General features: G+C 50.6%; 1 protein-coding gene across 11 annotated transcripts in view; it reads left to right on the top strand.

Moving 5' to 3' along the window:
• Positions 1-12,355, top strand: part of SCARB1 (scavenger receptor class B member 1) — a 78,607-nt gene that overhangs the window by 36,676 nt on the left and 29,576 nt on the right. For 9 of the 11 annotated variants that reach the window (XR_003792957.1, XR_003792963.1, XM_029219242.1 and 6 more), the window contains 3 exons: positions 5,361-5,518; positions 7,994-8,135; positions 11,504-11,707. Coding sequence is in view for 9 of the 11 variants with exons in the window: in XM_029219242.1 (XP_029075075.1) it covers positions 5,361-5,518; positions 7,994-8,135; positions 11,504-11,707 (504 nt within the window). In the remaining 2 variants the exon portion in view is untranslated. Of the gene's footprint in view, positions 1-3,130; positions 3,223-5,360; positions 5,519-7,993; positions 8,136-11,503; positions 11,708-12,355 lie in introns of all 11 variants that reach the window. The other 2 variants (XM_029219237.1, XM_029219238.1) reach the window with 1 other exon arrangement.

Below are 12,355 nucleotides of genomic sequence, written 5' to 3'. Positions count from 1 at the left end.
ATATATTTTTACTACCGAGTCCGAGCTCGCTCTGCTTGCCACACGACAGGCCAATAAATTGGAGACGAGGTGTTGAGGCAGGGAATACGAATTTTTTTTTAAAAACATCTTTATTGGAGTATAATTGCTTTAAATGTTGTGTTAGTTTCTGCTGTATAACAAGGTGAATCAGCTATATGTATACGTATATCCCCATATCCCCTCTCTCTTGCGTCCCCTTCCCACCCTCCCTATCCCATCCCCTAGGTGGTCACAAAGCACCGAGCTGATCTCCCTGTGCTATGCGGCTGCTTCCCACTAGCTATCTGTTTTGCATTTGGTAGTGTATATGTGTCCATGCTACTGTCTCACTTCGTCCCAGCTTACCCTTCCCCCTCCCCGTGTCCTCGAGTCCATTGTCTATACGACTATTCATTCATAAAGCCAGCAGACGGAGAAGACAGCCGACTAATGTCTCAAAGTAACCATCTTACAGGGTTTGGATGCCAGTTTCTTTTCTAGCACAGAGAGGGGGAGGAGATGAGGAAGTAAAGTAAAAAGGCCATAAGTTTTGCGAATATCCCCTGGAATGGCCAGCCTCGGGGAGGGGATGTGTTCATTTCTTCTTTCTTGCAGCCGTGCACAGGTGGACAGGGTCCGGATGCTTCCCTGAACAAAGGCATTTGGTTTAACATTCAGGCAGAGGGACAGGGTTCCCCGAGGCAGGCGGTTCTGTATAGACAGAGTCCTTTAAGTGAACAAAAGCAGCGGCAAGCAAAGGTTAAAGTGAAAGAAACAGGTCCAACATGGAGTCAGATTTAGCTCTTCCCTGTTACATTTTATCCCAAAGACGTCAAAAGAAGGAAACTGGATTGATGTCGCTTTTCTCCTGGCCGAGTGCGCTGACTGAAGCCAGGACAGGCGGGCCCCCTACCTACTAGCCCCGGGTGTATCTGTTCTGTGGATGGGGGATGGAGAGAGGGCGTGATGGCACTGCCCCTCTGTCAGTCCTCCCTGTGGGCCTGTCTTTGTTGCTTTGGGTTAAAGATTTCCATCCTGCATGACTAACAACCCCCCCCACACACCTGCAACCCCAGGAGCAGCCTCCAGGCTGACGTTTGAATTCCACTCTCCAAGTCTGTGGCTGGTGGGAGGGAGCGGTGGTGGTGGGGGGAGGGGGGGAGGGGGGGGGAATGGCCTCTGGGGTGGGACCTGCTGTGGGCCAGTGGGGAAGGGGAGAGCTACCCAGCCTCGCGGGCCCCAGTCCCACCCCCGCCGTAACACGGAGAGGTCACCCCTTCTGGGCGATAGTGCAGGTGAGGTGCTCCAGCAGGCGTGGCAAAGGGGCATCCCGGCGGTCCAGCCGTGGCCTTAAGACGTGTGATCTGCCTCCCGGGTGTGTTGTTTTTTTTTTTTTTAAATGTGATGGAACTGCACATTTTTTTTTAATTTTTAGTTTTTAATTTATTTTAATTTTTTGGCTGTGTTGGGTCTTCGTTCCTGTGCAAGGGTTTTCTCTAGTTGCGGGGTGTGGGGGCCACTCTTCATTGCGGTGCGCGGGCCTCTCACTATCCCGGCCTCTCTTGTTGAGGAGCACAGGCTCCAGACACGCAGGCTCAGTAGTTGTGCCTCACGGGCTTAGTTGCTCCGCGGCATGTGGGATCTTCCCAGACCAGGGCTCGAACCCATGTCCTGCATTGGCAGGCGGACTTTCAACCACTGCGCCACCAGGGAAGCCCCCAGGTGTGTTTGATTTTGAAAAATAAGTTGCTGCCATTGAAACAATTGGGAGATGCCATAGAAACATCTGGATTTCTGGCAGCTCACAAAACATGGGAGGAGCTGGAAATACCCAAGCCCCGGGGACCTCAGGGGCCCGGAGGGAAGTTGCAACTGCTGTCTTTGTTTTGGGGGGGGTGACCCCTTCCGTTCACCATGTCCTCCCCCACCTCCGTGCTCACCCGAATTGCCCTCTCGGTTGTATGTGTCAGGACTGAGCTGGGGACGGGCCCTCCCTACAACTGTGCACGGGGCTGCCACTCCGTCCCTCCTCCCCTCTCCTGGCCGCCCGGGGATGTGCCCTCATTGGGCTCTGCAGCTCCAGAGCTGGGGGCTGGGAGGCCCGGATGCTGGCTTCCCCCTCCCTGCATTAAACTTGGGAGAGGTGCGCTCAGGGCTGGCCCCCACCAGGGTCTTGTGGCCTTTTCCCTCGCGCTGAAGAGGTCAGCTGTCACCTGTCACAGTGGACCCTCCTGCACCCCGCACCAAACTCCCTCACTTACGTCTTCATTAAAACTGACAAAGGAAACCAATAATAATAATAGTAATAATAATGATAATAATAATAGTGGCTGCCTCGAAGGATCGTGGTGCTAGTCAGGGAAGTGACAATGCAGTGAAGAGTCTAGATCAAGCACCTGACACACAGGACCGCTTGGGAAATGCTCGTGTTTTTTTTTTTTTTTAGTTTTATATTGGAGTATAGTTGATTTACACTGTTGTGTTAGTTTCAGGTGTACAGCACAGTGATTTATATATAGTAGTGTCTATATGTTAATCCCAACCTCCTAATTTCCCTTTGGTAACCGTAAATTTGTTTCCTGTGTCTGTGAGTCTGTTTCTGTTTTGTAAATAAGTTCATTTGTATCATTTTTTTTTAGACTCCACATACAAGTGATATGTATCATATTTGTCTTTCTCTGTCTGACTTACTTCACTTAGTACGATCATCTCTAGGTCCATCCATGTTGCTGCAAATGGCATGATTTCATTCTTTTTTATGGCTGAGTAATATCCCACTGTATACGTGCACCACATCTTCTTTATCCACTCGTCTGTCGATGGGCATTTAGGTTGCTTCCATGACCTGGCTATTGTAAATAGTGCTGCAGTAAACACTGAGGTGCATGTATCTTTTCGAATTAGAGTTTTCTCCGGATACACGCCCAAGGGTGGGATTGCTGGGTCATATGGTAATTCTATTTTTAGTTTTTTGAGGAACCTCCACACTGTTCTCCATAGTGGCTGCACCAATTTACATTCCCACCAACAGTGTAGGAGGGTTCTCTTTTCTCCATACCCTCTCCAGCAGGGAAATACCCGTTTTTGTTGCTTTGTACGAACCATGTTTACTAGTCACCTTTATTTGCAGGTACTGGATGCTCGGGTTATAAAAATGATCCTTGTGACTCCTGTAGCTGGTAGGAAGACGTGTTTATCAATAAAGGATTGTTACACCTGAAGGCAAGTCTCTGATCTCCTGATATTTTCAAGAGAACCCTGAAGTCCAGATTTTATGTTAAATCTCCCAGTTTTTTGTTCTTGGCAATGAGTTCAACTTTTCTTCATTTAAATGCCACGTAGGTCAAATGAGGCACAGCTGAGGCTACAGAGTCACTGGCCCCATTGTACAGATGGCAAAACTGAGGTTCAGGGCTGACTAACTTGCCCGAAGGGCCCTCGGGTCAGACTCCCTCCAAATCTGCTCCTTCCCAGAGCCTGCCGGTTGGGTACATGGGGCTGAGCCTGATCTCCAGCTCCAGCCTTCTGCCTCCTCTGGGGCTGCTGCCCATTGGTTCTGGGACAGTCTGTTTGGGGACAGTGGGGGTGGCTGTCCTTGTCCTGGAAGACCACGCTCAAAGAAAGGGTGAGGGTGATGCAAGCTGCCCAGATATCTAGCTTTGCAACATTGAGCGTCTATCTGATGGGCTGGGTCGGGCTGGGCGGGGGCAGGGTTGGGTGGCTCTGGGGGGACCTCCTGTGTCACTGGGGCAGGGAGCTCAGAGCTGAAGAGTGAAGCAGGGATTAGAGGCCAGTGTATCTGACAGACTCTCTGAGTGAGCTTCAGACCTGTTATCTTCCGCCGTTTAAGGAAATCAAGTTTTGGCCAAGCTTTATAAATCTGGAGATTTATAGTTTATATAAATTTCTGCCTTGCTGGCTTTTCGTGGAAAACTGCTTCTGTTCCCATCTCCTTCTGCTCTTTCCCTCATAGACCCTGCTCTGGCCATGCTGGCCTCCTTGCTGTCCCTGAATGCTCTGTCTCAGCTCCTCCCTGCCTCAGGGCCTTTGCACGGACTGTGGCTTCTTCATAGACTTACCCACCACCACCAAATACACGTGTTCCCCTCAGTGACCTTAGTTTTTAATTTTGGTTTAGTTTTGGTCTTTTGTTTTTCCTTACATTTCACCTGCCTGACTCCTCTGTTTAAAATTGCAGCCTTCTTCCATGTCCCTGCTGTGTTTTCACTATGCCTTGTCACCTAGCGTGCACTTTACCGTAATTATTGAAGACCTTTCCCTTACTGGAATAAGAGCCCCACGATGTTGGAGATCTGGGTCTGTCTTGTTCGCTCTCCTATCCCCAGGTCTTAGAAGAGGGCCCGACTTGTAGTAGGTGCTCAATAAATGTGTGTTGACAGACATAGAAAACAAACTTATGATCACCAAAGGGGGAAGTGGGATGGGGAGGGCTAAATTAGGAATTTGGGATTAACAGATACACAATACTATATATAAAGTAGGTAAACAAGAAGGACCTACTGTATAGCACGAGGAACTATATTCAATATCTTATAATAATCTATAATAGTAAAGAATCTGAAAAAGAATATATATATATGTAAAATTGAATATTTTGCTGTACACCTGGAACATTGTAAATCAATTATACTAAAGTTTTTAAAAAATGTGTGTTGAATGAATGAGTGAATGAATGAATGACGCATTTGGCACACAGAGCCCACTTTCCGCTGGGTGCCAAGTGCTGTGGTCAAGCAGCGGCCACCTCCTGGTCCCCCAATCAGGCTGCCGTTATGAAAACACATTTTAAAAATAACACATAAGGGCTTCCCTGGTGGCGCAGTGGTTAAGAATCCACCTGCCAGTGCAGGGGGTACGGATTTGATCTCTGGTCCAGGAAGATCCCGCATGCCGCGGAGCACCTAAGCCCGTTTGCCACAACTACTGAAGCTCACGTGCCTAGAGCCCGTGCTCTGCAAAAAGAGAAGCCACCACAATGAGAAGCCCGCGCACCGCAACGAACAGTAGCCCCCGCTCGCCGCAACTAGAGAAAGCCCACGCGCAGCAACAAAGACCCAACGCAGCCCAAAATAAAATAAATAAAAAACAAAATAAATTTATAAAAAAAAATACCACGTAAAAATAAGATTACCTATTAACATTAATTATGTCAACTCCAGAGCAGCGTTCCCACCTCCTCCTGCCCCCAGAGCACCCCCGTCCAGGGAGCCCCTTCCCTGATGTGCCTGTGGAGTCTGCAGCACAGGCTGGCACCGGGCAGCTGTTTTGGAGCCGGGTGGGTAGGTGGGCGGGGGCCCTGGCCCTCCTCCTCACGGACCTGTTTTTCTCATCCCCTACAGAATGTGCGCATTGACCCCAGCAGCCTGTCCTTCAACATGTGGAAGGAGATCCCCGTCCCCTTCTACCTCTCTGTCTACTTTTTCGATGTCGTCAACCCCAGTGAGATCCTCCAAGGCCAGAAGCCGCAGGTGCGGGAGCGCGGACCCTACGTGTACAGGTGAGGATGGAGGGGGCTGGGCTGGGACTCAGGTCATCACCCCATTTTACAGATGAGAAAACAGGCCCCTCGCAGTAGTGGGGCTTGTTCAGGGTCAATCTGCTTCTCCCAATCTTGTGCTCTAGCGCTTGAGACTTGGAGAGCAACTGCCTGGCTTTGCCACTCAGCAGCTCTCTGACCGTGGGCACAGGCCTTTCCTTCCCTGTGCCTCAGTTTCCCGCTCTGTAAAATGGAGATGACAGTACGCACTGTGGGTGGTTATGAGGATTGGATAAGATGCTTAGCAGAAAGCCCAGCACAGTGCCTGGCATGTAGTAAGTGCTCAATAAACATTAGCTGTTAACATATTATTGTTACCTGAGTTCAGCTGCTCGCTGCTCAGAAGGCAAGTGTTGGGACTTCCCTGGCGGTCCAGTGGCCAAGACTCCGAGCTTCCACTGAAGGGGGCACAGTTCCCCTGGTTGGGGAACTAAGATCCTACGTGCCGTGAGGCCAAAAAGTAAAAAAAAAAAAGGCAAGTGTTGGTTGGAAAGGAAAGGTTGCTTTGTTCAGGAGGCCGGCAACCTGGGGAGAAGGCGGACTCATGTCCAAAAACCAGTTCCAAAGATTCTGCTTGACCATGGAAGTTTTTAAAGGGAAATCATTTGGGGAGCGGGTCAGAGCCTTCATCACCTCCCACTGTGTGCAAAACTTTCTTCTGATTGGTTGGTGGTGAGGTAACAGGGTGGTGTCCCAGGAATCTTGTGCTCGGCCTGAAGTTACCATCCTCCACCTGGGTGGGGGCCTTAGTTCCTACAGAACAACTCCAAGATATTGTTCTGTGTATCCTTTGAGGGGGAACCAGGACCCTGCCCCAAGGCGGCACTATTGTCTCCTGACTGCTCCTCCTTTGTTTCTGTATCCCCTCCCTCCCCTGATTAGCAACTGTTTGAATCTACCCTTTGGAACTCAGGGGAGGTCAAGGAAGCTGAATGAAGCCTATTTCCTACAAACACAAAATGGGGCACATGGAAAGGATTTGTTGGGGTCCTGCTCCGTTCCATTCTGACCACTCCTGCCACAGCCTCTTCGTTTGATTGTTTTCTTTGAGAGGGTGCAGATCTCCAGTGGCTACTGGGCTCGTTAGATTGGCCCGAGCAGTTTTCCAAGAGGCAGGGAGGCCTGTCGGAATACGAGGCCCGATTTCTTGTTCTGCCTGTTGTGCCCTCAGGAAACTGTGACCCTGGCTTAGCTCACCCACGAAAGGCTTCTGTGTCAGAGCTGAGTCTGGTTTGCCAAAGTTCCTATTTATTCCTTCATTCTGTAAGCGTTTATTGAGTGCCTCCTGTGTGCCAAGCACTGTGCCAGTTCACTGTTTTTGTTTTGTTTTATTAAATATTTATTTGGCTGCGCTAGGTCTTAGTTGCGGCAGGCGGGCTCCTTAGTTGCGGCATGCATTTGGGATCTAGTTCCTGGACCAGGGATCGAACCCAGGCCCCCTGCATTGGGAGAGCAGAGTCTTAGCCGCTGGACCCCCAGGGAAGTTCCCCCGTTCACTGTTAAAGGCAGACAAAAGCCCCTGCCTCACAGAGCTGACATTCCGATGGGGAGCGGGGAGGGAATAAACAAGTGGACAAGTAAGGTGAAACCAAGCAGCGTAAATGCTGGCGTGTTAGGAGTGAGGGAGATAGTGGGAGAGAGGAAGCCCGAGAACGGGATGGTGTCAGATGGTGAGGACCCCGGAGGCCACAGTAGGAGCTTGGTTTTATCCTGTGTGCAAAGGAGGGTGGTGGGCGAGAGGATGACGTGATCTGATTTCCCCTTTCCAAAGATTCTTCTGGATGCTCTGTGGAGAACAGTTTGCAGAACAAGGGAGAATAATGACAGCATAGCAGCAATGAAACTTGCCGCTGATTTGTAATGTTTTCAATGCATCTGGCAACCATTTTAATTGCTTGGTACGCATTAGCTCACTTAATCCTCACAAGTAGGGACCTAATGAAGTAGGTTTTGTTATTACTCCCATTTTATTTTATTTTATTTTTGGCCTCGCCCTGCGGCATGTGGGGTCTTAGTTCCCGACCGGGGATTGAACCCGTGCCCCCTGCAACGGAAGTGCGGAGTCTTAACCACTGGACCGCCAGGGAAGTGCCATTACTCCCATTTTATAGGTGGGAAAACTGAGGCTGGGGTAGTAAATGATGGAGACAGGATTCAAGACCCCACCCTCTGTCTTCAGAGTGCATATTCCTAACCACCATCCTCCCTGCCTGCCCCGGAGGAGCAGGGAAGCCCGGGAAGAGACTGATGAGGGACAGCAGCGGCTTGGCCAGGGGCAGGGGGCGTGTTGGGATTTGGTTACAGAGGCTTTGGTGCCATGTCCTGCAGTGGGCAGGTGGCGGGAGGACAGATGGGGAGGAGGCGGCCAAGCTCGGTGCAGACATCCGAGGGCCTCTGGCTCCCAGGCAGCTGACGCACCGGCTTCCTCGCCCACAGGGAGTTCAGACACAAGAGCAACATCACCTTCAATGATAATGACACGGTGTCGTTCCTCGAGTACCGCAGCTTCCAGTTCCAGCCTGACAAGTCCCGCGGCCTAGAGAGCGACAGTATCGTCATGCCCAACATCCTGGTCTTGGTGAGGCGCCCCTTCTGTCTCTCTGTCTGCCCCCTGCACCGGTCAGTCCCTTGAGGGCACAGCCTGTGGCTCCTGCGGTGACATTAAGCCCAGTGGGCTTCCTGGGTGCATCCTGGGCTCTGGTTTGGGGATATTGGCCAAAGTCATGGTCTTCTTCTTTTCAATTCTGCAAATCTAAAATCTCCAAAATGAGGTACTGGTGGGGGGCACTGAATGGGGGTCCGTGTCGTCGTCTGTGGTGTTTAGGGGGAGGTTAAGGGCAGGGCGTCCATTCTCTGCAGGTGAGAGTAATGGTAGTAGCTGGATTTACTGCCTGCCATGAGTGTCAGGGTCCCCAAGACCACCCCCAGGTTCGCTGACTCACTAGGAGGGCTCACAGGACCCAGCAGATGTGGTCCTGCTCTTGGCTATGGTTTGGTAGAGTGGAAGGAGACAGAACAGAATCCGCAGAGCGAAGGGGCACGTGGGGTGGAGACCAGACACAGGCTTCCAGAGCCCTGTCCTAGGGGAGTCACACAGCGGACGCTTCGTTCCTTCAGCGGTGACTTGTGACAATACAGGTGGGTGTCCTCCACCAGGAACGCCCACTAGAGACTCAGCGTCCAGGGTGTTTATTGGGGGCTGGTCACGTAGGTCCAGGAAAGCAGGTGGTCCGCGTAAACCACGTTGGTACAGTCCAGGCGCAGTGAGCCCCTCTTAGTTAGGGGGTGGTGAGAGCCCTCCTAAAGCCAGGATCTCAGACACCAGCCAAAGGCCAGCCTGGCCAGGAGGCCTTTCTAGAGAGAGCAGTCTCAGGCCTGCCGGACAAGCATCTTGCTAACACTGTGTGTTAGAACTTGTGCTTAAGGCTGTACACATGTTACCTTGTTTACTTGTCAGCGATCCCATGGTCGTTAGGTACCATTATTTTCTCCATTTGTAGAGGAGGAGAACTGAAGAACAGAGAGGTTAGGTGACTTACCTAAGGTCACTCAGCTAGTGAGTAGCAGATTAGGGTTTTGAACCTACGAAGTTTGGGCTGTGAGTCTGCCCTCTGTGGCACGCAGACCTCCACTCAATCCTCTGTCCACCCAGTTGAAGGTCATCAGGCATTTGGTCTGGGCCTGGCGAGGGCTGGGCTCAGGATCAGACGTAAAGGCACCTGGTAAGTCCGTTGGGTGGACAGAACAGAAGCTCAGAAAATGCAGCCCAAAGCCTTGCAGCTGCCCCCCTCAGAGATACACATGTTTTGGCAGTGAAGTCATTTTCTCCCACCGAGCCGGTTGGCAAAGACTGTGTGATAACGCCCAGGGCTTAGGAGCGTGTGTGGAAACAGATACTGTCGTTAGGCACGGAACTGGTATGAGCTGTTGGAAGGTAGTGATTTTTCAATATAAATTGCATGTGCCTTTGACCTCAGAAATTTCATAGGTAGGAATTTGTCCTCTTGGCAGAATAACACATGTGGGCAAAGATGTTTGTCCTCAAGGATATTTATTTCAGCAACGTTTTCAGAGCAAACATCTAGAAACAACCTAAACGTGTGTTATGTGGAGTTATGTTGTGATAATCTACCGTGGGCGGGCAGTGGACTAGTGTAAAGCCAGCAAAAGGAGGCAGGGCTGCAGGGGGTGTCATGGAGCAGTCTCTTAGTTATATCTAACTGGGGAAAAGCAAGGTGCAGAACACATGCGTGAGGCCCCTACTTCTAGTATTTCTAAAGGAGAAACACGTGCACGCACGTACCCACTTCCACACAAGCGCTTTTACGTGCCTAGACCAGGGTGAGCTTCTTCTGTAAAAGGCCAGATAGATATTTTAGGCTTGGATGCCTAGATGTTCTCTGTTGCGGCTGCTCAACTCCGCCAGTATAACACAAAAGCAGCCCAAGACGAAAACATAAATGAGTGGGTGTGGCTATATGCCAGTGGAACTGTTTCATGGATACGGAAATGTGAGTTTCATATAATTTTCATGTTTTTCAGAGTAGTCTTCTTTTGTTTTCCTTTCAACCATTTGAAAATATAAAAAAACATTCTTAGCTCCTGGACTGTACAAACGCAGGCCGTGGGCCGGCTTTGGCCCACGGGCCGTAGTTTGCTGACTGCTGGTGTAAATTCTCTCTGCAGGAATACTCAAGAGCCCAGAGCAGTGGGTTGCCTTGGGGGAGAAGAATAGGAAGAGGGGGGTCAGGGGTCGGAGAGGGACTTTTGCTTTGTATCCTTTTATGATTTTTAAAAACCATCTATTTATCACCTTTAAAAAATCATAATGTAAAGGAGACCCTTGTGAGTTCCCATGGAGTCAGACCTCTATGTTTTAGGAAATGCTGGCTCTGTTCCCTTTTCTACAGGTGGAGATTAGCTTTTGGATGAGGTGCCTTTAAAAAATAAACCAAGTGCCAAGACGGTATCTCCAGAGGAAAGCAAAAATTAGAAAATAAATTCACCTAAATTCTAAGCACCCAGATATTGGGTAGAAGAGGTGCTTGGGGTCTTGGAGTTTGGGAGGGCGATGCTAAGGAAGTAGAGAGTCTCCGTGAAGATTCTTTTGGTTACAAGGTTATAGTAAAAGGTGCTCTAAATTGGCATAAGCAAAAAGGGCATATGTGGGCTTTTGTTACTGAAAGGGCAGGACTTGGTCTGGTTTCAGATGTGGCTTGATCCAAAGTGCATACAAGGTTGCCCGGATCTGTGATGGTTCCATGCTCTTGCCGACCTGCCCCTCAGGGTGGCTACAGCCTTGCACACCCCACGTTCAAGGACAGCCACAGGCACTTCCCCTCTCTACCCCACAGTCCCAGCCGACTGGCTCCTTGGGGCTTGTTGGCTGTGATTGGGCTACGTACACATAGAGAGGAACGTTTCTTTCTTACTGTTTTTTTAAAAAAATATTTATTTATTTGGCTGCATTGGGTCCTGGTTGCGGCACGTGGGATCTTTTGTTGCGGCGCGCAGGCTTCTCTCTAGTTGTGGTGTGTGGGCTCCAGAGCGCACAGGCTTAGCTGCACCACGGCATGTGGGATCTTAGTTCCCCAACCAGGGATCGAACCCACGTCCCCTGCACTGGAAGGTGGATTCTTAACCACTGGACCACCAGGGAAGTCCCGAGAGGAACGTTTCTGATTGGCCAGGCCTAAGCCACATGCCTGTCTGTGGGGCTAGGGGTGGAGTTAACTCGGCCTGAACTGAAGAGCACAGGTGGTCCTATTCCTAAAGGATCAGGGAATGGTTCCGGATGACCCAGATGCCCCGCGTGTCCACTGCAGGGACCCTTCTAGGCCTGAACGTTTCTCTAGATGGGCTGTGCCTGGAAGCCTGGCTTGAAGTTCAGGGAGGACAGACCAGCTGTGTCTGGCCTCTAACCCGTGGTGTCCCCTGGCTCTGCAGAGCGCAGCAATGATGATGGAGAATGGGCCCATGAGCCTGAAGCTGATCATGACCTTGGCGTTCAGCACCCTTGGTGAACGTGCCTTCATGAACCGCACCGTCAGTGAGATCATGTGGGGCTATGAGGATCCCCTCATCCACCTCGTCAATAAGTACTTCCCAAACATGTTCCCCTTCAAGGGCAAGTTCGGGCTATTTGCTGAGGTAAGTGTGGCCCAGTGAAAAGTTCAGGGCCTCTGTCTTTGCCCTCCACTGACACAGCCTGGGAACCGGTTACCAGCTCGCTTTTGGAGCTGGTTGGGGGCCCAGGAGCCATGGGTTGTAAATTACAGAGAAATCTAACTCAAACCGGCTTAAGCAAAATAGAGAATTCATTGGCTTATATAATTGAAAACTCTAGGGGTGGTTTCAGATGCATCTTGATCCAGGCGCAAATGATGTGACTGTTGCTGAAAGAAAGGGGCGTGGCTGCTGGGGAGGGAGGCGGGTCACAAATGTCAACTGTAGCATTGCTCTGAGTTGCCTGCTTTTTCTTAACCTTGACCCCTGCTGACCTAGTAGGGTCAGTGATTGGGATCCTGAATCATGATCTGATGTAGAGGCAGATCCCTGACCTTGGTTCCCTCAACCACAGATTGTAACCAGCCCTCTGAGTTGCTCCAGCTTCAGCCTCCTTTGGGGGCTCCGCTGATCTGGTGTTGGGGGCAGTGGGAGGGAGAAATCGTGGTTCTGTTCTGGGCACATGACAGCTGCTCAGTACATTTTTGACGAGGATGACAGGCTCTGGGTGTGTGGGTAAGTTGGCAAGCTTAAGGTAAGTGACGTGATTCTTGTCAAAGCAAACTGTAAACT

This window comes from Monodon monoceros, unplaced genomic scaffold, assembly GCF_005190385.1.
Source record: "Monodon monoceros isolate NGI ecotype Baffin Bay Population unplaced genomic scaffold, NGI_Narwhal_1 Super_Scaffold_1, whole genome shotgun sequence".
NCBI classification, from domain to species: Eukaryota; Metazoa; Chordata; class Mammalia; order Artiodactyla; family Monodontidae; genus Monodon; species Monodon monoceros.
The sequence above is the reverse complement of the archived record's forward strand: the minus strand, read 5'-3'. Positions and strand labels throughout refer to the sequence as shown.